General features: G+C 37.3%; 1 protein-coding gene across 10 annotated transcripts in view; it reads left to right on the top strand.

The window, feature by feature from the left end:
- Positions 1–26662, top strand: part of Atpalpha (sodium/potassium-transporting ATPase subunit alpha) — a 1033168-nt gene that overhangs the window by 989643 nt on the left and 16863 nt on the right. For 7 of the 10 annotated variants that reach the window (XM_070090026.1, XM_070089989.1, XM_070089993.1 and 4 more), the window contains 2 exons: positions 14624–14718; positions 23309–23483. In XM_070090026.1, coding sequence (XP_069946127.1) covers positions 14624–14718; positions 23309–23483 — 270 coding nt within the window. Of the gene's footprint in view, positions 1–13301; positions 13397–14623; positions 14719–16234; positions 16330–23308; positions 23484–26662 lie in introns of all 10 variants that reach the window. The other 3 variants (XM_070090001.1, XM_070089995.1, XM_070090006.1) reach the window with 3 other exon arrangements.

Genomic DNA, 26662 nt, shown 5'->3' with positions numbered 1-26662 from the left:
AATATTTTCACTTTGTAAAAGAATTTTGCCATGAATGCAGTTACTGCTACTATGATTTTTTGCCTAAAACATAAGTCACTTCTGATGGTATGAAGTATGCATAACCACCAGTTTTTTCCTTCTCTGAATTATATCACTTTTTCTTGTGTAAACTCTTGCTATATTGATAAGTTTCTTAAGCATCTTTCATAACATTTTTTTCCTATATCATCTCATTCATGGTTTCTGGAAAATTAAAAAAAAAAATTAGGAACCTTTACATCAGTGGGGCAATTGAATGAAACACTGGGTATACACTGCTGCTTGTTACTACTTACGGTGTCCCACCTTCACTTATTAATTTAATATAATTGTTTTTGAGATTGTAGTTGTAGTGGCCCATATTACCATGTAATCCAAGAGGATTACTTTGCAGCAACCTACCACTTTTTGTTAGGAAATATTTCAAGTTTTCATTTGATGCAAGAAATATTTTATTTCAAGTGTTCATTAGATGCTTTTTATTTCTTTATGGATGTTTAAAATTGTTGCTTCCTGTTTCTCAGTTGTTGCTAAAAAATAATCTAGAGAAAACTTTATTCTTCCGACACTCCGACTGGAAAAAGTCTCATATTTATGTTAATTTATTCTATTGTGGGTGCATTTATCATGTTTATATGTTATGTAGCATGTTTATTATATAATTTTTAAAATAACATGGATGGAGTAAGCAAAATGTCTTTATTAATGTTTTATATGACATTTAATGCACCTCAGAGTGATTATTATTGTTATTATTGTTATTAAAATGGCATCTTCAAGTCTAATAAGACACTCTTAGTGATTTTAATATGTACCTGCATGCCAGCATAATGTGTAGTTTATTTAGGTACAGGTACACATGAATATAATTAATCAGAGTATATATAAAATATGAAATAACTTTAAAAACACTTGAAATTTTGGAAAGTTTCCAGACATAATGGAGAGTCGGGCTCACAGAGTATGTAAACAAACCAGGTGATGCGTAATGACCGTATTAGAAAGTCAGGTGGGGGAACTATATAGCGAGTTTTGGTCATAATATGAAATGTCTGCAGTAGCGGAACACTATAAGGCGAAATGCCGTAAAGCGGGGGCCTACTGTACTTGTTTTGAAAACTGTGTGTTTCTTGTATTTTCTCCCTAACTAAAGAAAAATCATCATCAGAGTGTTGTCACTTCTTGGTTATATATTTAAAAAAAAAATTAAGGTGTGGACACCCTATACTGCAGCAGCATGTTTAAATCTTGGTCTTAACATTCATTTAAAAATACTTTTATTTTCCTGTCCATAAACTTTAATCTGTCATGTGTTAATTACAATTGTCCCAAGATCTGTTATAAAGATTTCATTAGCCTGTTTTCAACATGTCTACTTTCAGCCATTCCATGTCACTCCAATTTAAAAATCATCATTGTTGCTTGCTCAGATGATCTCAGTCTTCTTGCAGGTTTCATACATTTTCATATTTTACCTTGTATGTAAGATTTTTTGCATCTTCCAACATGTTCATATCATTAGTTATCCCTTCTGGCAGATTGTTTATACAAGTCAAGAGTATCTGTAATCTCAAACAACTCCTCTGAGTCTCTTGTTTTATTGTAATCTTATAACCTTTTGTGCTCAGAATATTTTGTAGAAGTCCAAACATATGCAATCTGCCTATCCCTCTTTCCTCTATAACTTTTGTAATTTAACATAAAAAACATGAGCTGGATATAAGGTTTATGCCAGTTTGCAACAGATATCTTCATAACTTAAATTGTCTTTACTTTCCAAGTGTTTTAATAATCTTACTCTTGTCATTCTTTTCATTGTTTCAACATGTACTCAGTGATACATGACTTAAAGGGGTCTTCCCTTTTTTTACTTTCTGCGTGTATGTAATACATATACAGAATCTCTCACTCCACTGCAGGATTTCAACCTGCTGTGGACTGAGAATGTTTTTAAATACAGCCTCTCCTCAATTAGTGATGTACTCGTTTACTGACAACTCATATTTATGATGGGCTGTCTGACTAGTCAGAGGTAAGACAGAATGTAGGATTGCGGATGAGCAAGGAGGTTTCAGAGTGGGTAGGGGATGTGTAGATCAAGTGTTTACATTGAAGCATATATGTGAACAGTATTTAGATAAAGGTAGGGAAGTTTTTATTGCATTTATGAATTTAGAAAAGGCATATTAAAGAGTGGATAGAGGAGCAATGTGGCAGATGTTGCAAGTATAGAGAATAGGTGGTAAGTTATTAAATGCTGTAAAGAGTTTTTATGAGGATAGTGAGGCTCAGGTTAGGATGTGTAGAAGAGAGGGAGACTACTTCCCGGTAAAAGTAGGTCTTAGACAGGGATGTGTAATGTCACCATGGTTGTTTAATATATTTATAAATGGGGTTGTAAAAGAAGTAAATGCTAGTGTGTTCGGGAGAGGGGTGGGATTAAATTATGGGGAATCAAATTCAAAATGGGAATTAACAGTTACTTTTTGCTGATGATACTGTGCTTATGGGAGATTATAAAGAAAAATTGCAGAGGTTAGTGGATGAGTTTGGGAATGTGTGTAAAGGTAGAAAGTTGAAAGTGAACATTGAAAAGAGTAAGGTGATGAGGGTATCAAATGATTTAGATAAAGAAAAATTGGATATATTGGGGAGGAGGAGTATGGAAGAAGTGAATGTTTTCAGATACTTGGGAGCTGACGTGTCGGCGAATGGATTTATGAAGGATGAGGTTAATCATAGAATTGATGAGGGAAAAAAGGTGAGTGGTGCATTGAGGTTATATGTGGAGTCAAAAAAGTTATCTATGGAGGCAAAGAAGGGAATGTATGAAAGTATAGTAGTACCAACACTCTTATATGGGTGTGAAGCTTGGGTGGTAAATGCAGAAGTGAGGAGACGGTTGGAGGCAGTGGAGATGTCTTGTTTAAGGGCAATGTGTGGTGTAAATATTATGCAGAAAATTCGGAGTGTGGAAATTGGAAAAGGTGTGGAGTTAATAAAAGTATTAGTCAGAGGGCAGAAGAGGGGTTGTTGAGGTGGTTTGGTCATTTAGAGAGAATGGATCAAAGTAGAATGACATGGAAAGCATATAAATCTATAGGGGAAGGAAGGTGGGGTAGGGGTCGTCCTCGAAAGGGTTGGAGAGAGGGGGTAAAGGAGGTTTTGTGGGCGAGGGGCTTGGACTTCCAGCAAGCGTGCATGAGCGTGTTAGATAGGAGTGAATGGAGACGAATGGTACTTGGGACCTGACAATCTGTTGGAGTGCGAGCAGGGTAATATTTAGTGAAGGGATTCAGGGAAACCGGTTATTTTCATATAGTCGGACTCGAGTCCTGGAAATGGGAAGTACAATGCCTGCACTTTAAAGGAGGGGTTTGGTATATTGGCAGTTTGGAGGGATATGTTGTGTATCTTTATACATATATGCTTCTAAACTGTTGTATTCTGAGCACCTCTGCAAAAACAGTGATTATGTGTGAGTGTGGTGAAAGTGTTGAATAATGATGAAAGCATTTTCTTTTTGGGGATTTTCTTTCTCTTTTGGGTCACCCTGCCTCGGTGGGAGACGGCCGACTTGTTGAAAAAAAAAGAAAATATATATATATTTCAACAAACCAGCAGTCTCTCACCAAGGTAGGGTGTCTCAAAATATTAGAAACATTTTCACTATCACTGTCTTGCCAGAGAGACACCAATACTACAGTTCAAAACTGCAAATATCCCCATTCCTCTTTACAAGTGCAGGCACTGTGCTTTCCACCTTTAGGATTCAAGTCCAGCTAACCAGTTTCCCTGAATCCCTTCACAAATGCTATCTTGCTCACACTCCAACAACATATCAAGTCACAATAACCACTTGCCTCCTCTCCAGCATGCTCTCACATGCTTGCTGGGTGTCTAAGTCCCCTCACATACAAAGCCTCCTTTAGCTCCTCTCTAACTTTTTTCTAGGCTGACCTCTACCCTGTCTTCCCTCTGCTACAGATTTACATGCCCTCCAAGCCATCTTATTTTGTTCCATCCTCTCTAAATGTCCAAACCACCTCAACAACCCCTCTTCAGCCCTCTGAATAATACTTTTAGTAACCCTGCACCTCCTCCTAATCTCCAAGCTACAAATTCTGTGCATAATATTCACACCACACATTGCCCTCAAACATTAGTACTACTATATTCTCATACATTCTCATCTTTCTTCTATGGATAACGTTTTTTGCCTCCACAGAGACTCAATGCACTATTCGCCTTTTTTCCCTCGTCAGTTCTATGGTTCACCTCATCTTTCACAGACCCATCCACTGCCAAATATCTGAATACATTCACTTCCTCCATACTCCCTCCAATCTGATCTTTCATCACCCAAATTTTTTGTTATCCTTATCACCCTTCTATTTCCAATGTTCACTTTTAATTTACTTTTTTTTTTACATATACTTCCAAACTCATCCACCAACCTCTGCAACTTCTCTTCAAAATCTCTTCCCCCTCAAGGAAGGTTCCTTGATGTTGGCGAGGGGCTCTTGATTTATGGAATTGGATCTGTGCTCCAGTTCCCCGAATTAAGCCTGAAGGCCTTCCACATCCCCCCCCCCCCAGGCGCTGTATAATCCTCCGGGTTTAGCTCTTCCCCCTTGATTATAATAATAATAATCTTCAAAATCTCCAAAAATCAACTGTGACAACTCCCACTTTGTGTTAAATTCTTTATCTTCCAATACCACACTTCTCCCCAACACCCGCTGCATTTACTTCTCTTACAACCCCATCTATAAATATACTGAACAACCATGGTGGCATCACACATCCTTGTCTAAGGCCTACTTTTACTGGAAAATAACCTCCCTCTCTCCTACATGCTCTAACCTGAGCCTCACTCTCCTCGTAAAAACTCGACTGCTTTCAGTAACCTACCACCTATTCCATACACTTTCAACATCTGCCACATTGCTTCCCTATCCACCTTATCATATACCTTTCTCAAATCTATATATGCAACAAAAACTTCTTTTCCCTTATCTAAATACTGTTCACTTATGTGCTTCAATGTAAACACTTGGTCCATGCACCCCTACCCTTCCTAAAGCCTCATTGTTCATCTGTCATCCTGTTGTAAATCTTACTCTTAATTCTTGCAGTAATAACTACCATAAACTTTACCAGGTATAGTCAACAGGCTTAATGCCCTATAATTCATATACGTTCTTTTGTCCCTTTTGCCTTTATACACACGAACTATGCACACCTGCTTTTAACATTTCTGTCTTGATTCCATCAATTCCAGTTGCTTTACCTGCTTTTTATTATACACATACTGTGTGTGTATAAACTATGTATATTTTATATACATACTGTATAAGAGTAACAATTCACAAACAGGCAAAATTACAGCCTCTTCTTGCTTAGATAGAGTTCTGTTCCTAAGACCACATCGGTAAACGAATTCATCACAAAGCAAGCGGGTTTGTGTCAACCATTTTTGATACTATTTTAATGTCACCTTTGCACCATTTATAACATTTTCAGTATATTTTTAAACGTTTATACAGGAGTGTACTGTGTATTGTAATAAGAATAGAAGAAATCAGACTAGTCTATATAGACTATGTAGAATATATATATATATATATATATATATATATATATATATATATATATATATATATATATATATATATATATATATATATATATATTATAATAATCTAAGGGCAATGTGTGGTGTAAATATTATGCAGAAAATTCGGAGTGTGGAAATTAGGAGAAGGTGTGGAGTTAATAAAAGCATTAGTCAGAGGGCAGAAGAGGGGTTGTTGAGGTGGTTTGGTCATTTAGAGAGAATGGATCACAGTAGAATGACATGGAAAGCATATAAATCTATAGGGGAAGGAAGGCGGGGTAGGGGTCGTCCTCGAAAGGGTTGGAGAGAGGGGGTAAAGGAGGTTTTGTGGGTAAGGGGCTTGGATTTCCAGCAAGCGTGCGTGAGCGTGTTAGATAGGAGTGAATGGAGACGAATGGTACTTGGGACCTGACGATCTGTTAGAGTGTGAGCAGGGTAATATTTAGTGAAGGGATTCAGGGAAACCAGTTATTTTCATATAGTCGGACTTGAGTCCTGGAAATGGGAAGTACAATGCCTACACTTTAAAGGAGGGGTTTGGGATATTGGCAGTTTGGAGGGATATGTTGTGTATCTTTATATGTGTATGCTTCTAGACTGTTGTATTCTGAGCACCTCTGCAAAAACAGTGATAATGTGCGAGTGTGGTGAAAGTGTTGAATGATGATGAAAGTATTTTCTTTTTGGGGATTTTCTTTCTTTTTTGGGTCACCCTGCCTCGGTGGGAGACGGCCGACTTGTTGAAAAAAAAAAAAAAAAAATATATATATATATATAAATATATTATTATATATATACACACACACACACACACACACACACACACACACACACACACACACACACACACACACACACACATACAGTGGTCCCTCGTTTTTCGTAATTAATCCGTTCCTGGAGCCGTTACTGTAAACAAAATTTACGATTTACGAATCGATTTTCCCCATAAGAAATAATGTAAATACAATTAATCCGCTCCTGACACCCAGAAGTATTAAAACCAAAAATTTTTTTACATGAAATATTCATGTAGTACATAAACAATACAATGGGAAATGATGAATGAAACATTAACAGCATAACACTTACCTTTATTGGAGATTCTTCTTAGTGTATGGGAGACTGGAGGAGGAGAGAGAGTGGATTGTTTATAGTTTGGAAGGGGAATCCCCTTCCAGCAACACCTCAGGTACCATTTGCTTTTCTGGGGTTGCTTCTCTTCTCTGTTTCTTAATGCCACTAGGACCACCTTGAGAGTCACTGGAGTCCTGTCTTGCAAAATAACTCTGGAGAGAGCTCTGTTTCTGGCGTCTCTTTAACACTTCCCTAAAATGGGCCAAGACTTTGTCACTGTACATGTTGCCAACCTGGCTTGCAACAACCTTGTTAGGGTGATGTTTCTCCATAAAGCTTTCCATCTTACCCCACATAATAAAAATCTCTTTAATTTCTGAAGAAGGCACCTTCTTCCATCTCTCTTCCTCCTCCTCTGCAGCAAGATTCTGAGCTGCGATGTGTTGGTCTTCCTGCTCAAGCTCTTGCAGCTCCTCAGTGGTGAGCTCTTCATTGTGGTCTTCCACCAATTCTTCCACATCCTCCAAACTCACATCCAACCCCATGGAACTCCCCAGTGCCACAATTGATTTTACAACAGACATAGGCTCATTAGGGTCAGTCCCAAATCCTTCAAAATCCCTCTTGTCGACACAATCTGGCCACAATTTTCTCCAGGCAGAGTTCAAAATCCTGGTAGTCACTCCCTCCCAAACCATACCTATAAGGGTTATGCAATGGAGGATGCTGAAGTGTTCTCTCCAAAATTCCCTTAGGGTTAAGTGAGTGTCTGTGGTCAGTCAAGCACCTGTGAAACATTGCTTTTGTGTAGTTTTTTAAAGTTTGCAATGACCTGCTGGTCCATGGGTTGGAGGAGAGGAGTGGTATTCGGGGGCAAAAACTTTACTGTGATGAACCCAAACTCCTCGAAAATCAGGTCATCCAAGTTTGAAGGATGAGCAGGTGCATTGTCCATTACTAGCAGGCACTTGAGATCCAATTTCTTTTCCAGGAGATACTCCTTCACACTAGGGCCAAACACTTCATTGAATCACTCGATGAAAATTTCCCTTGTGACCCATGTCTTACTATTAGATTTCCAAAACACACACAATTTACTCTTCATAACATTGTTTTTCCTGAACACTCTGGGATTTTCAGAATGGTACACTAGTAATGGCTTCACTTTGAAATCCCCACTAGCATTAGCACAGAACATTAGCGTGAGCCTGTCTTTCATAGGCTTGTGTCCTGGCATTGCCTTTTCCTCTTGTGTAATGAAGGTCCTCTTTGGCATTTTATTCCAAAAGAGGCCTGTTTTGTCACAATTGAACACTTGTTCAGGTTTCAGTCCTTCAGCCTCTATGTACTCCTGGAATTCATGCACATATTTTTCAGCTGCCTTGTGGTCCGAACTGGCAGCCTCACCATGCCTTACCACACTGTGTATGCCAGTACGGTTCTTAAATCTCTCAAACCAGCCTTTGCTGGCCTTAAATTCACTCACATCACCACTATTTGCAGGCAATTTCTTTACCAAATCTTCATGCAACTGCCTAGCCTTTTCACAAATAATCGAAGTCATAAGAGTATCTCCTGCTAATTGTTTCTCATTTATCCACACCAATAATAACTTCTCAACCTCTTCTAGTACTGGTATCTCTTTTTTGTCAGCATAGTTACTCCCTTTGCTACAACAGCGTCCTTTATTTCCTTTTTCTTGGCCACTATGGAACATAAGGTTGTGTAGGGTTTCTTATACATCCTGGACAGTTCGGCCACACTTGTACCACTTTCATATTGTTCAGTGATGGTTTTCTTAAATTCAATCGTATTTCTCACCTTCTTGGCACTAGGAGCTTTCTTTGGAGCCATGGTAGCTTATTTAGTACTTGCAAGCACTAAAATAAATGGAATATTATGAAATATTTCGCTGGAGCACCTGAGGGGACCTTCGCTCACTAGTAAACAATGCCAGACTGGCTGCTGCCCCGGCTCACGCCGTGGGTACGCGTCCCGGACGAACTACGACTCGCGAGTCAACCTATGAAAAGCGAGTCCATGTTTATACGAAAATACCCCTATGATTGGCGAAATTTACGATTGCCAGGAACTACGAAAAGCGGGGGACCACTGTATATATATATATATATATATGTGTGTGTGTGTGGGTGTTGGTATTGGTGAGGGTACCACTACACTCTAGTGCATTCCTTTTTTTTTTTTTATCTAGATGAACTTTTATTTTCACAGAGGCCTCAACACACCACCCATCTTTACTCTTCATATGTTTGATTGTTAACATCATGTTTCATAGCCCTATCTTCTGACATGTTCTCTCCCATCCACTTCCTCCATTCTCACTCTAGTCTGATATTCAGTCTATCATTGCCTAAACTGCACCTGGATCTTTCCTCTGTTCACGTTCAGTTTTTTTCTTTGCACTTTTCCTTAGATTCACATCTGTATATATTCTAAACTTATAATTTGCAGAACAAGTGAAATGTTTTCCAAATTTGTATCTCATCCCAGAGGAGGCCTGAACCTATGAACTTTGGAAAAAGTACGTGCTCTGGTTAGGTGTGGATAGTATTATGTACTTTGTCCCAAAGTTTGTAACCTAGAACCTCCTCTGTCCTGAAATAAATCTTTGTGAAATATATACTCCATATGTAATCTGTATGGAGTGAGATAAATAAGTTAAGAAATCCTAGGGAGCAAATGAATTTGATAGTTAAAAACAGAAGAAGGGGGTTAGTAGATGGAAAGTTGGAGGTATTGAGAAGATGACAGGTATATTTTGAGGAACTGTTAAATGTTGATGAAGAGAAGGAGGCAGTAATTTCATGCATTATCCAGGGGTGTATAACATCTTTTAGGAGTGAAGAAGAGCCGGATGTGGGTGTGGGGGAGGTGCGTGAGGCATTAGGTAGAATGAAAGAGGATAAAGCAGCTAGAACTGATGGGATCATGACAGAAATATTAAAAGCAATAAATATATGAAAAAGGGGAAGGTACCTATGGATTGGCACAGAGCATGTATAATTCCTTTATATAAAGGGATGGGAGACAAAAGAGATTGTAAAAATTATAGGGGAATAAGTTTACCGAGTATACCAGGTAAAGTGCATAGTAGGGTTATTATTGAAAGAATTTGAGGTAAGACAGAGAGCAGGATTGCAGATAAACAAAGAGGCTTTAGAATGGGTATGGGATGTGTAGATCAAGTGTTTACATTGAAGCATATAAGCTAACAATATTAAGATAAAGGTAGGGAAGCTTTCATTGCATTTATGGATTTAGAAAAGGCATATGATAGGGGAGCAATGTGGCAGATGTTGCAAGTATATGGAATAGGTAGTAAGTTACTAAATGCTGTAGACAGCTTTTATGAGGATAGTGAGGCTAAGGTTAGGGTGTGTAGGAGAGAGGGAGATTACTTTGCAGTAAACTGCTGCCTTAGACAGGGATGTGTAATGTCACCATGGTTATTTAACATATTTGTAGATGGAGTTGTAAAAGAAGTAAATGGTAGGGTGTTGGGGAGAGGAGTGGGATTAAATTATGGGGAATGAAATGCAAAATGGGAATTGACACAGTTACTTTTTTTCTGTTGATACTGTGGTTTTGGGAGATTCTAATGAGAATTTGCAAATGTTAGTGGTCGAGTTTGGGAGGGTGTGCAAAGAAAGTTGAAAGTGAACATAGATAAGAGTAAGATGATGAGGGTATCAAACAAGTTAGGTAAAGAAGAACTGGATGTCACATTCGAGGGAGGCAGTATGAAAGAAATGAATGTGTTTGGATATTTGGGAGTAGATTTGTCAGCAGATGGGTTTATGAAGGATGAAGTTGAACATAGAATTAATGAAAGAAAAAAGGTGAGTGGTGCATTGAGGTATCTTTGGAGATAAAATGTTATCCATGGAGGCAAAGAAGGAAGTGTACGAGAGTATAGTGGTACCAACACAATTATGTGGGTGTGAAGCATGGGTTGTGAATGCTGCAGCGAGAAAGAGGTTGAAGACAGTGGAGATGTCGTGTCTAAGGGCAATGTGTGGTGTAAATATTATGCAGAGAATTCATAGTGCAGAAATTAGGAGGAAGTGTGGAGTTACAGAAAGTATTGCTTAGATGGCTGAAGAGGGGTTATTGAAGTGGATTGGTCATCTAAAGAGGATGTAGCAAATAGGTTGACCTGGAGGGTGTAAAAATCTGCAATGGTTGGGTGGAGGGGTAGGGGTCATCCTAGGAAAGGATGGAGGGAAGGGTTAAAGAGGTTTTGTGTACAGGGGGCATGGACATGTAGCAGGCACGTGTGAGCATGTTAGATAGGAGTGAATGGAGACAAGTGGTTTTTGAGACCTGATGAGCTGTTGGAGTGTGAGCAAGGTAATATTTTGTGAAGGGATTCAGGGAAGCCAGTTAGCCTGAATTGAGTCCTGGAGGTGGGAAGTACAATGCCTACACTTTAAAGGAGGGGTTTGGGATATTAGCTGCTTTGGAGTGACATATAAACTGTCATATTTGGGCACCTCTGCAGATACTGATTTTGTGTGAGTGATGGTGAAAGTGTATCTTTGTTTTTTGGATCACCCTGCTTTGGTGGGAGATGGCCGTCTTGTTGAAAAAAAAAATGTATGTATGGAATCAAAATAAGAACATGTATCATTGTATATTTGGTATCAGGTGACCAAGGGTATAATTCAGCAGCCTGAGGAGGGGTTGTTGAGGTATAGGACGATGAAGAGTGTGTATAAATAATTCATGGAAAATTGTTTTCCCTTCCATTTCATAATTAGGAAAAATATCACTCCCTTCACTCCACAGAGAAAGAATGTACTTCAATAGTGTAAGGTTTTATGAAAAAAAATGGCTAGAATTTTCTAATTATGCTTTTTCAAGAAAACAAGTGTTGAATAACGTATTTTCATTTCCAGCCAATCTCTACTTGAACAAAATGCCTGTGCACTATCATGTTTGCCACTAGACTCTTAAGACCTTTTCACATCATTTCTTGGTATTCTGCTGCTGGAAATGTTCCAGCTACACAGTGTTTCTATTACATTATTTTAAATAATGAAACCAAGGCAAATTGCATTCTTATAATATGCAGGTGTCTTACTAATGTGTGAGCATGTTAGATACGAGTGAATGGAGACGAATGGTTTGTGAGACCTGACAATCTGTTGGAGTGTATGCAGGGTAATATTTTGTGAAGGGATTCAGGGAAACAGTTAGCCAGACTTGAGTTCTGGAAATGGGAAGTACAATGCCTGCACTTTAAAGGAGGGGTTTGGGATATTGGAAGTTTGGAGGGACATCTAAACTGTCGTATCTGAGCCTCTGCAAAGACATTGATTACGTATGAAGGATGGTGGGTGTTGAATGATAATGAAAGTATTTTTCTTTCTTTTTGGGTCACCCTGCCTCGGTGGGAAATGACCGATGTGTTAAAAAAGAAAATAAAAAACATTAACATCACAGCTCAAAATCCCTATATATAAATTTAATACTAACCAGAATCTCTCCAGAGTCCTCTCACATGGAGGTGTGAACCTTATTATGCACTCTGTTCATCCCCTTTCATTCTTGGTCACCTAATTTTTAATTTAAAAACTATACCCATTTTATTTTCACATTTAACATTAAGCCATACCTTCAGTGCTTCCTTTCTATTTTGCTTGTATATCATACTTTTTTCCAGGGAATTAGAAATTTTTTTACAGGGTCTAAGGAACTGATTTGAAGAACACAGGAAAGTAAAGACAAATTTTCAATGAATGTAAGAATGAGTTGATGTTTGTTTGACATCTTAATATTCAGACAGAATGGAAAAACCAACTAAATTGTCAGTGCCATCATTTTAACTAAGCTTCCATTTTATCACTCATATGACAGGACTGGTAGTGTCTCCCTGGATGATTGCTGTCTACCAACCTTCTACCATTATACATTTTTAATTTCTTTTGTACCTTTCAAAGTTACTATTATTAGCCTTAAAAAATGCTAATTGACAAACAGATTGCTATGCAAGACTGAATAATATAAAGCATCACTGCAATTATATTGTTCAGTATTAACTCATCATAATTTTTTCTACCTTAATATTAAAATAACCTTCACATCATTTAACCCTAAATATCAACAAAAAATTTCAGCTACTCCCACTGTAGGGAGGCAATCCTGTTCCCCTCCCATTCCTCTCATCTCACTTGTCCTGTTCCTGGTCCTGTCACCCTGCACTGACATCCTGCCACTGCAGTGTGTAGTTGCTAACATTGAGCCTCCCAAATCGCACAACTTGGGCCGTATTAAGTAAAGGTGCAGGTTTCAGGTTGCGATATGGATTTTTTGCATGTAAATTTCATTGTTTTAAAGTGATGAGATCTTACTTCTGTATAATATTGCTTGAGACTTTAAACAACAACAACAAAAAAAAAAGGTCTGAAATATGCACCTCATTCAAGCGGTGTTTGTGTGTTGACCTGCCATGCATGCCATAATCATCACTATAGTCGTGCCTCAAAGAGTTCACTCCTTGTGTAACTGGTCTCATATCTGTCTTTTTTGTCTGCCTCTTGTCTTGTGCTGGTCATGACAGGTCCCAGCCATTTCCCTTGCCTATGAAGCAGCTGAATCTGATATTATGAAGCGTCAACCCCGCAATCCGTTCACCGACAAGCTTGTGAACGAGAGGTAACGTGTACAGGTTCTCTACCTACCTATGTATACACACATGTATATGTATGTATGTGTATAATATATATATATATATATATATATATATATATATATATACATGTATATATATATATATATATATATATATATATATATATATAGATTTATATATATATATATATATATATATATATATATATATATATATATATATATATATATATATATATATATATATATATATATATATATATATATATATATAAAGATTTATATATATACATATAGATTTATATATTATATATATATAGATTATATATATATATATATACATATATATATATATATATATACATCTATATATATATATATATATATATATATATATATATATATACATATATATATATATATATATATATATATATATATATATATATATATATATATATATATATATATATATATATATATATATATATATATATATATACACAAAACTATATATATATAAATCTCTATATATATATAAATCTATATATATATATATATATATATATATATATATATATATATATATATATATATATATATATATATATATATATAATATATAATATATATATATATCATATACACCATTCCTAATTCCTTTTTCACCCAAGACTACAGATTGTAATACCAGAGATGAAAAAGATACCTCTGCATGGGTGTTTTTAGCAGATGCCACCACAGACTCCATGCAAGCTTTAGGCTGGTCTTTCCAAATTATAGAATGGCAATAAGTTTCAGTATTAAAGTTCCAAAACAAAAGAGCACAGCTGGCTGACGTACTTTTAATTATTTTACATGGGACATGATGCACGTACTACCACTCAAGTATGAGCTTGCATAATGAAATGCTTAATATCGAATGACTTATTGATTTTGCTTCACTTCCATCATGTCTCCTGTTACGGTAGTTTCACCTCCAACCGTTGAACAGGAACTAGCACCGATCCGGATTCTTTTTATGTACAAGGGGGCCTGTCACCAAATGATGATGCTAGCACATGCCCAACAGGACAGAGCAGAACTTTATTTATGTTTATGTATTTGTTTCTTTATATTTTACTTGCACAAGAAGTCTCAGGTTGTCCGCAATCTAACACCTCTTTAGGTAGCTATTTTCTTTTATTTGTTGCTTAAATTTTATTTTACTTTTGTTAAAAGAATGTTAATATACCTTGGTAATATATATAGGTGCCTGCCATTTCCCTTGCCTATGAAGAAGCTGAATCTGATATTATGAAGCGCCAGCCCCGCAATCCATTCACCGACAAGCTTGTGAACGAGAGGTAATGTTTGGGCCACTTAATGCCACTTTACTGACCAGTTTTTCTATACTAATGGCTAAATTTCATATTTGAGTCTCTTTCCAGACCAGTGTAACAAAAATAACAAGCTTGTTGTTTGAAGGTGTCAAGGTGAACATTAAAGTGAATCTTAACAATGTGAGGGTGCTAGCATGGAGATTTTTCTTTTCTTAACAAATTTATGGTGCTTTTATTAAAAAGCTTTGATATAATGTTATTTGGCTTTTCATTTCTTTCTGCATGACTGTTGTAATATAAAATTTACAGACAAAATCATTGATTTAACAATTGGGAAGGCATGCCAATTATGGGGTAAGATCTCGTAAACTTAGATGAAAGGCAGGTTAAACTTCTGAAAGACTTAGCAGAAATACAGTACTGTATAACAGTCTGAAAATCAGAATTGTGAAAAGTATCCACTCCTCAGAGGAAGCAGCAGCAGGTGTAGGTCATTAAGGAAGTTTTGGAGTGGTGATATGGACCACTGTTGGTGCAGAAAATTTGCAGCTTCTAATTTTATGACTACTGGGAGTCTACTCTATTTAAGCAAAAATAATTAGTATAGTTAGATAATCATAGTTCACTTAGAACATAGAAGTTTCAACTTTTTAGGATTTTTCTTAGTTTACTTTTTAGACTACAGTAGTTTTCTGTGGCATAATTCACAAGACATAGTACGTGTACTCAAATTACATGTAGGATATTCCATGCCTTGAAGATCTATCAGCCCCATGTTGTAAAAATAGTTCAGCTTTTATTTTTAATAAATTTCAGGTCTTTTTATACCTCTGCCTTTCAATTTTACAAGATGATAGTGTTCATAAATACGTAAGTTTGCATACGGATTATGTGCTTCCATCCATTTCTGCAGCGCGCTCTGATGTGTGCATGATCTTGCAACATTGTTTCTTCCATCCATCCTTTCCCCACATTCTATGGTGCTTTACATGTCCAGGCATGTCCAAGCTTAAGTGACGTGCTATGAGGAATTTTTCCACTAGCAGTCTGGTATTTGCCATGGGTTTGTTTTCAATCAGATACTGTAGCTCTGCCCAGTAGTACGATTAAAGCAGTCAATAAGGCATTGTGCCAATTTGTTGCCAGTTAACCTCGTTTCCATGGCCTGTACCATTTAGGAGGCGATGTTTGTGTTTGTCTCTGTTCGACTACAGTTGTAGGTAGATGGCGCTTTTAGAAAGTGCAATGCAGTGCGAATGGTCCATCTGCCTAACCACACAAGTCGGTGGTCTTCAATGGGAAGAGGTTGCCAGGAGTGTAGGCCATCATGGTAGATATATAAGGGAACTAAGGGTTGTTTTGAGCCTTTTGTGCCGCTCCTTCTTGCCCTCTACCCTATATGAGCCACCGCAGTGTGTAATCCACCCACATCATCGATCAGTAAGGGACAGTTGACTGTTCATCGCCACCCCACTCTCATGGATGTATTCTTGGGTGTTAGTCAGTCTAATTACCCATAAATTTTTATACAAATGCGCAGGTCCCAGCCATTTCCTTGGCCTATGAGGTTGCAGAATCAGACATAATGAAGCGGCAACCACGAGACCCGTGGCACGACAAGCTTGTGAACTACAGGTGAGCTGCCACCATTTACAGCAGGTGTTTACCAAGTCGATACTCCCTTGTTACTGTATATTGGGAATGTTTTTTTTTATTTTTTTTATTTTTTTTTGTTGCAGGTGAAGCATACAGTGCTCACTTTGCAGAGCTGTTATTGGTGTTTTAGAATTTCACATAAAGAAAAATGTGTCTTTGAAGCTTTTATGTTAACGAGGGATGTGCACAAGTTCATTATACGGAACTTAGTATTTTTGTATCTTCCTTGTTCATAGAATGCCAGCTCTGAATGTTCATCTGTATTTAACTACAGCCACTTGATGTTTCAAACTTTTATGTAATCCATCAAAAACCTTTTGAGAACACCTCACTTCATTTATAAGTAGTCTTGGAGCCAAATATATATTGTATCTTGTCATTGTTTTGCAGTTGTGCTGTGCCCAAGCAGGTATTGGGTATGTTTAATAGTTAACTGTATTTGTTACATAATTATTCAGTTGATGGATGTTTAATGGGGCCACTGAAGGATCATCACAAGTGTTAGTACCTGCTGTGTCTAAAGAGGAGTTGCTCATGCACCATGTCTACAAGTTGATTGGGATCAATGTCTTGCAGTGGATTTCTGTTTGCACTGCACCCATACCCTTGTATAAGTACTGGATTGAAGGCACCATATGTTCTCCAAACCTAGGTCCCAAAATATTTACTTAATTCTCCGAACCTCTGTACAAACATTTGTTAACCCTCTGCATGAGTTTGAGTGCATGACTTTTTTTTTTTTTTTGGTAAGGGAGAATTGTTTTAACTTGACTGAAGGTGAGCTGTGATAGCGGCTTTCTTAAATGGTAAGAGAACATCTTTAAGAAAATTTAGACATTGAGCTTCAGTTCCTGTAGAGAACCTTTATTATTGGAGGTAACCGACCTTATTACTGTAGATAGCTTAAGGAATTACAGTGCAGTAATTATACGATTTTTTATCATTGCTTGTACATTACTGTTTTGGCTAGAGCTAGAAATTATCCTAATTATCTTGAGGATCATTTATTGCAAAATATTGCTTATCTCAACATTAGGAATATAAAACTATCAGCATCATTTAGTGTGTGTGTGTGTGTGTGTGTGTGTGTGTGTGTGTGTAGTGTGTGTAGTGTGTGTAGTGTGTGTGTGTGTGTATGTAGTGTGTATGTGTGTGTATGTAGTGTGTGTGTGTGTGTAGTGTGTGTGTAGTGTGTGTGTGTATGTAGTGTGAGAAATGTGAGTGTATGAGAGAGTGAGTGGGAAAGAAGAGAAAAAAAATACATACAAGCCTGCTCCCTGAAGCATACATTAAGAGAATAACATTTCTGAAGCATTGTCTGAACCACTTACCAGATCTACAAGAAGTCAGTGACTGGAAGATGGTTGCCAGAGATCTGGAACACAGAATGTAGTACATATGCTTAACAAAAAAGATAGGCAAGAGGCATTGAACTACATGTCATTTTCAGTGACATGTATACCAAGATATTTAGGAGGAGAGTGATAAAGCACTGAAGAAAAGTTCCATAAACAACAACCAGAGATGGCAAGGCTTGTCTTACCAACCTGTTGGACTCCTATGACAAAATGGTAGTGGGATAGGACTGCATATTCTTAGACTGAAAGAAGGCATTTGATCCTGTACTCCACATGAGACTGGGGGCAAAAATTTGAGAAGCACATAGAAATAACTGGGAATGTACTCCAGTGGTTCAAGGAATTCCTTTAGGAAAGGAAGCAAAAAGTGAAAGGTAAAAGGACACAAATGCAATTAGTCTGACAAAGCTCCTGGAAAGTGAAACATTTCCACAATAAAATGTGACATTAATTGCACTTGCATCCTTTACCTAGCATATTGTTGGTAATTCTACCAACATTAATAAAAAAAAAAGTCCAGGAAGAGATGTCAGAATGGGTAAGAGAAGCATTTGGTGTATCACAAGGATTGGTATTAGGACCAGTGCTCTTTCTGGGTTATGTGAACAGCATACCACATGGATCTGATGATGTAAAACTAATGAGAATACAGTGGAACCTCTACTTGCGAGTGTAATCCATTGCGTGATCTTGCTCACATCTGTATTTGCTCATTTGAAGAGTCAGTTTTCCTCATTTAAATTAATTGAAATTTGATTAATTCGTTCTGGCTGTCAGGAGGCACGACAAAATATACTTCAATATTTCACTAATATCAACTCTACAGCTTATTTATCTATCACAATTCGTCTAATATGACATAATAAACAATATTAATTACATAGAAACATGATATATACAGTGGACCCCCGAGTTTCATGATTAATCCGTTTCAGAGAGTCCGCTGAAAGGTGAAATTTACGATTGGCGAATCCATTTTCCCCATAAGAAATAATGGAAATCCAATTAATCTGTTCCAGACCAAAAGTATTAACAAAAATTATTTTTTTTACATTAAATATAGATTTACAGTACATACAGAAAACAATAAAACAGTGAGACATCAAGAATAAAACAATAATAGCGTCATACTTACCTTTATTGAAGACTCTTGTTGGTGTATGAATAAAAAGTCATTATGTATGTTAGGAATTGTGGCAGCAGCAGGAGTGTCTTTGGAGACTGGTCAAGAAAGCCCTTCAATATGACACTGATATCAACTCTGTGACTTATTTATCTATCACAATTCATCTAATATGACATAAACAATATTATTAACATAGAAACATGACAAATACTCTAGAATGAATAAAATATGTCATTACATGGGTCACAAGTGCTGTTGTGCTGTGTTGTTGTTGAGTGTAAAAGGGCCACTGAAAGATAAGCCTTACATAGTGGTGGTGAATGGCGGCAGCAGAAACGGCATTGTTAGTCAGTCGCCATATATACCTCAAACAACAATGGAGGAGTTAAATTTCATGTCATTTTTCTATCGATTAAGGGCTTAACTAACTTGTTACACTGTTAATGCTACACTTTATCACTGGCTGACACTATAGCCTTTATCGACTCCTGCTGCTTTACTATCGTAATATATCATAGAATCACTGAATCACTGAAAAAGGCACATTCTCCCCTCTCTCTGGCTTATTTAGCAGTTGCAAGTACAAAAACGAATGGAATATATCTTATGAACGCGTGAGGTGATTGTCATTTGCCCATAAACAATGCCACACTGGCTGTGGTGTGGGAGGGAGGCTGGCTTTATTTATGGGCTGATGCTGGGAGGAAGGCCGGACGCGTACCTTACTGCCGCCGAATCACAAATAAAACCATGAACTGTGAGTCTATTTTTTGCCGAAAAAAGGCACTGAAAGGCGAAATTCACGAAGCACGATGCTGCTGAAACTCAGGGGTCCACTGTACACTAGACTGAATGAAATATTACGTATGTGAGTAGTGTTAGTGGAGGCAGAGGCACAGCAGCCATTGTTGTTGTGGTGTATGGGGCCACCACAGCGACCATTCCTGCATAACTAAATAACAAGAAAAAAAAGGCACAATACCGTGACTGGAACGCTACACAAATAACCCGGACATGGAGAAGTTTTCGATGATGTTTCGGTTCACCTTGGACCATTTATGAAGTCACACAGTAATAATAATAATTATAATAATATGTAAAGAAATTATGTAGTAGTTGAACATTTACCTTGGAGAAGAGATGCTGGGCACATCAGCATATGCTGTCAGGAGTTCATTTCATTTCGTGCTTTTTCAGAATGTTTCGGAAATGACTTAGGCAAGCGTCATTATGTAGCTCCAACGCATGACCACTTGAAACTTTCTCTGGGTGATACACTCTTAATCCTATGTACACCTAATTGCTACACTCTTAATAATGCAGTTTCACTTAACTGCTACAATTTTTATTTTAATGTTACTTCAGTATTCGCTGATTTTTGGCTTTTTCTCCATGCTTGTCACATTTCATCTGCAAGCCGTTTCAATAAAAAACTGTTGATGTTTATCAACAATGACTCAAGAAATCGTAATGACACGATTGCAAACAAACCATACCCCCGGCCGGGATTGAACCCGCGGTCATAGTCTCAAAACTCCAGCCCGTCGCGTTAGCCACTAGACCAGCTAGCCACAATAAGATTCATCCAACTAGGTATATTTCTACACCATAGGAAGGTTAGCACAGGCACCACTGTGACCACAAATGCAAGTTTTTACAGACGAATCTCCAACTAGCGTGGCCGTGACGAACTCTAGCTCAAGTCCTTTCACTGCCGTCAACATGATGGGCTGGAGTTTTGAGACTCTATGAGCGCGGGTTCAATCCCGGCCGGGGGTATGGTTTGTTTGCAATCGTGTCATTACGATTTCTTGAGTCATGATGAGCTAGAGTTCGTCACGGCCACGCTAGCTGGAGATTCGTCTGTAAAAACTTGCATTTGTGGTCACAGTGGTGCCTGTGCTAACCTTCCTATGGTGTAGAAATATACCTAGTTGGATGAATCTTATTGTGGCTAGCTGGTCTAGTGGCTAACGCGACGGGCTGGAGTTTTGAGAGACTATGACCGCGGGTTCAATCCCGGCCGGGGGTATGGTTTATCAACAATTCCTGCTTTAAATCCCTGGTAATCCTCCTCCTCTTCTTCTCAGCACTCTGCTGTGGACTTGATTTCTTATTACCTATGGTTAGAAACAAGAAATTTCATAAAATAGCTGCATGAAACGTAAGGAAAAGACTAGAATTCCTTCACCAGCGAAGTAAGCTCCATGAATTGCTGAGCTTTATGATATGCACTGCCATCTCATGGTGGCATGCTCAGACTAACTTATTATACGTAGTACTTACACATTATTATTAAAATTATTATTATAGTAAGCTTATTCAGGCATACACATATACATTTACATAGATTATCAAAAGTAGCAGCATATGTGTAGAGAACCTAGTATGACCCAAAAAAAGTCAGTGACTTATTTCCTTTGGGGTATTACATATTATTATACAGTACTTATACGCATTCTTATGATAATAACTCTTGCTTGCCATTTTGAATTTTTATTCACACAAAAAATAGAAGATTTACTGTTATGCAGACTGCTGCATTATTGTAATAATTGTATAAATAATGTTAACCCATTCATGACTGCATATTAGACTGGCCAGTTACACACATTGGACAGTGACGTCATATGTTTACTGTGGAACTTCGGCAAAAATCAAACATTACTGCTACTTTGAACTTAATTTCAAGGTACTTTTCATTGTGAAAGCAATAAAAATCATATCTGTTTCTGTAAAATATATCTTCATTCTATCAAATGAAACCAAAAAAACGAGAATACAACCATAAAAACCATGCTAAAATATACTGCTAAGGGGCGGCTTATGGCTGATAAGTGAACTCCAATATTTATGGTCTGATTTCTTTCAATTTTGGTGTACATTATTAAGAAGCATCTTTCCATCATACATTGCCCAAGTCTCAATAAGATAGTCCAACAAACAAATGAGATCCAATTCCCTAGATCAAGAGCAAGAGCCCCTCACCAGTGTCAAGGAACCTCCCTTGAAGCCCGCTCGCATCTGGAAGTTTCCCTCGCGTCAGGAAGCAAAAAATCAACTGATTGACTGCTCACATCTGGAAAAACTCGTATGTGGATGCACTCGTTAGTAGAGGTTCCACTGTACAAACAAATGAGGATGGGAAATGCTGCAGAAAATATTTGGACAAACTGTAGGGTTAGTCAGATAAATAGTTGCTTGAATTCATCCCCAGCAAATGCATGGAAGGGACCAGAAGACCGGACACACAATATAGACTCAGGGGACAGAGGTTGCAAACCTGATTCAAAGAAGACCTCTTGGGTAAGCTTAGTGCCTGCCATATCACCAGAGGCTCACATCAATCAAATAATCTCTGCAGCCAATTCTTGCCTGCCAAATCAGAGAGTGGCTCTAACGAATCTCAACATATGTCATGTGTTATACAAAGTGTCAAGCCCATCTTGCAATACACAGCACCAGTATAAAACCCACATCTGAGGAAAAACATCAAGAAAACTAGAGAAAGTGCAGAAGTGTGCAACAAGACTAGTTCCTGAGCTAAGGGGATATGAGCTGTGAGGAAAGGCTAGAGGATCAAATCGAATGACCTTGGGCAGAAGGATCATGGAAGACATGATAACAACATACAAAATATTCAGAGGAATTGATAGGGCAGACAGGGACAGGCTGTTTGAGAGGCGGGAGACAGGTACTCGAGGGCACACCTGAAAGTTAAAGACACAGATGAGCCACAGAGATGTTAGGAAATATTTCTTCAGCCTCAGCATGATGAGGAAGTAAAATGACCTCACTGGTGGTGGAGACAGCCTTCATGCATAGTTTTAAGAATATACTGTAGGACCCACAAGGCTAGAAGTGTATCTGGCAAGTGTCAGGTTGAGAGGCATGGCCACTATCCAAGACTTGCAGCCATATATAGGTGAGTGAGCACACACACACACACACACACACACTCGTGCGCGCACACACATACATGAACGAGTACTAAAAAAAAACATATTATTGTTGTAGGTTTAAAATAATATCATTTGAGTCAGGTTGTTGAAGCAGTATATGTATGACTTTTCAAGTGTATCCTTACCCAACCAAAACAAGTGTAGTTATTTTTTGCCCTTGTGGTTTTAGTATGTTTCAATGAATATAATAATAATGATAGTTATTTTGCACCAAAGATCTGATTGATATATTAACAATAGCTATTACATTTATACTATAAATTCTGCCTGTTTTTTTTTAAGCAATTCTCTAGTATAAATTAACATTGCATTTATTCTTTATTACATTACAAGGTTTTGTTCTTTTAAATATATGGTCTTTAATGCAAAGCTTTCTTTGCCTTTTAAAAAATGGAGGTGAAGCTTCAGTTAATTATTTAATGTTAGATGACCCCTGAAATAAGATTCTTGAAAACTAATACTTATTAATTATATGCTGTTATACTCAGTAATATTTATTCCCTACAAAACAGGCTCATCTCCATGGCCTATGGTCAGATTGGTATGATCCAGGCCTTGGCAGGGTTCTTCGTGTATTTTGTCATCATGGCAGAGAATGGCTTCCTCCCAGATGTTCTCTTTGGTATTCGTGAAAGGTGGGACTCAAAGGCTATCAATGATCTGGAGGACCACTATGGCCAGGAATGGGTTAGTGTTTGCTTTGTATTAATAAGTTAAGGCTGTTATTATTATTATGATTGTTTGTTTGGAGACATGTTGACGGGAAGCAACCTAAGCTTTACTTAGTGACCCAGTTATAACGTAATTCTTATCCATTGTTTTATGAATGTAGCTATTAGCACTTTTATTTAAACTTATAATAATTTATATGGTTAAAGAGAAACAGAGGCTTTTCATAGTATTTTGGGATTGGATATGTAGATTTACTACCAATGTACTGGAAGATGAATAATCACTGAAAGAAAATAGAACATCCTTGTGCATGTATGTTGAATGGGAAGAGGTAATAGGTTTGAATATTTTAGATACACTTTTGCCTAGTTTGGCTGAAATGAAAGTGAGATAAGTGTCCAAATGTGGTGTTTATGCACCTCATTCCTTTCAAAGATGTTGTTTTGACCCTAGTGAATGCTTTATGATCTGAGGAATTGGAGCTACCCTTAAAATCCTTTGATCAGACTTTATTACCATACATTGTTCAGCTGCTATACATTCCCTAGGACCTATAAAGTTAAAAAAAAAAAAAATATACAAAGTATTTTGAGTCTTGTAAGGAGAGTATGGCAGCTACCATGACTGCCAAGAGATAAAGGGTTTTGGGATGGCCTTGTAAAGGTAATCTACCAAATAGACTGTAATATAATAACTTGCTGCTTCTGCTGCTGCTGGTGGTGGTAGTAGTAGTAGCAGCAGCAGTAGTAGCAGCAGCAGCAGTAGTAGCAGCAGCAGCAGTAGTAGCAGCAGCAGCAGTAGTAGCAGCAGCAGCAGTGGCTGGTGCTGCTACTGCTACTGCTACTGCTACTGCTACTGCTAGAGTAATTAGTAAGAGTATAAAAGGTGAGCAGATAAAAAACAAATGCTAAGAAAGTATTTTAGAATGGTGAACAGTGAAGAAGCATTAAAGAAAATTCTGAGTGCCTGAATAAGGAGTGGTGTTAGGACATTTTTAAATATTGTTTTATTTCAGTGATAAAGAGGCAGGAATTTCATGGAAGAAAAAGGCAGCAGTGATGAAAAGTAGCAAATTGATATGCTGAAAGCAAGAGGGGGCAGTGTTTGAATGCTTGGTGCATTTGTTCAGTGTGTGAATGATAGAGGGAAGGAGTCCTATTACTGAAAAATTGAGAGACATCATTGTTCTTCCTCTTACAAAGTGAGGAGAGAATATAGTTCAAAAATTATAGAGAAGCAAGTCTCAGATATACAAAGTACAGTGGAACCTTAGTACTCAAACAGCTCCGTACTTGAACAATTTAGCATATGAACACTTTGTTCGGTAAAAACAGTCGCTCAGTAGTCAACCATTTGCTTAGCACTCTACCAAACAAACATGACCTACCAGAACTTTGCTGTAAACTGTTATGTGTTTCTTCGTGTTTTTTGGTGTTTTTTTTATTAGTATAAATAAGTCACCATGGGGCCTGCGAAGATTAGTGATAACAGCCAACCAAAAAGTAAATTAGTTGGGAAAAATTTGTTTGGTACTCGAACACATTGGCACTTAACAGTCTTCTGGAACAAATTAAGTTCGAGTGCCGAGGTTCCACTGTATATGCCAGTACAGTAGAACCCCGAGTTTCGGCCATAATTCGTTCCAGAAGGCTGTTCGAGTGTCATTACCGAACAAATTTGTTCCCATAAGGAATAATGTAAATTAGATTAGCCCATTTCAGACCCCAAAAATACACTTACAAAATCACTTACAATAATACACTTACATAAGTGTTTGAGTTGGGAGGTGGCTGAAACTTGGGGTACCACTGTAGTATGGTGATTGTAAAATATTATGACTAATGAGTGGGTACAGAAAGTGAAGTGAGATGCACTACTACCTGTCTAAACTGATATTCTTAACAATGTTGCCTTTAATAGTAAATTTTCCACTAGTGTGACCTGCTTAATTAAACTTTTAAATTATTTGTGAATTTTTTCCCCCATAATTTGCCCTTTTATTTATTGAAATATTACTATGAAAACATAAAATTTGATCTCTCAAATTTGGAGAAAAATGATGACCTCCAGTTTTACATCCATTAGTCTGATTTGTGTAATCATTCATATGTAATAAACATGTGCAATAGATTTACTAGTTATCAAAAGGTACATTAGAAAAAAATGCTGTTTGCAGATGCACGTAAATATCTTAATTTTCACATTAAAATAACATCTCTGCCAAATATACAGAAAATAATTTTTTGACCAGCTGTTGTAGCTGCTGTCAAAGCTGTAAAACTGTGCAAGGAACTGAGGGTGTTCCTTACTAGCAGGTCTTTGGTGGGAATATGGGTGTATGTATGCATCACTCAAGCATACGTAGAGAACAGTAAAATTGCAAAAGCTGATAATCTTAATAGAGGTTAACCCTTTCAGGGTCCCCAGGCCCTCTCCGAGACTTGTTCTCAGGGTCGCCAAATCTAAAAAAAAAAATAATTTTTTCTTATGAAAAGATAGAAAGTCTTTTCCCGATCATAATGACACCAAAAGTATGATATTTGATGAAAAACTTACGGAATTATGCTCTCGTGAAGTTAGCAGTCTCAACGATGTTTACACATCGGCGATTTTGCCCACTTTAAGCTCTATTTTCAGCCAATTCCAGTGTACTAGCTGACAAAAATCATAATTTTGCCAATTTCACACAAATTTCAAAAGATGCCAATTTCCAAATAGGGTCCAGAATAAACAAGAAAGACATTCCTGGCTCTAAAATAACCATTTCCTCTGTTCATTAGTTATGTCCCCACGCCCCTCTTACATTCTTTTGCTTTCCACTTTGAATTTTTATTCTCACAAAAAGTAGAAGATTTACTGTTATGTAGACTACTGCATAAGTGTAGAAATGGTATAAATAATATCGGCGCACTTGTGAAAGAATATTAGACTCACCAGTTGACATATATTGGACTCTTAGCATGATTTTTTTTGCTTTTGAACTTTGGTAAAAATTGAACATTTCTGCTTCTTTGAGCTCAGTTTCAAGGTACTTTTCATCGTAAAACCAGGCAACATCATCTCAATTTCTGTAATATGTCTTCCATTCTATAAAATGAGACCAGGAAAACTAGAATACAACAATAAATACCATAGGAAAATATAGTGCAAAGTCGCTGTTTTAATCCAAAAACATGGTCAAAGTTTTTTTTTTT

This window comes from Cherax quadricarinatus, chromosome 3, assembly GCF_038502225.1.
Source record: "Cherax quadricarinatus isolate ZL_2023a chromosome 3, ASM3850222v1, whole genome shotgun sequence".
In the NCBI taxonomy this organism is placed as follows: Eukaryota; Metazoa; Arthropoda; class Malacostraca; order Decapoda; family Parastacidae; genus Cherax; species Cherax quadricarinatus.
Note: the sequence above shows the minus strand (reverse complement) of the source record. Positions and strands in the feature narration are given on the sequence as shown.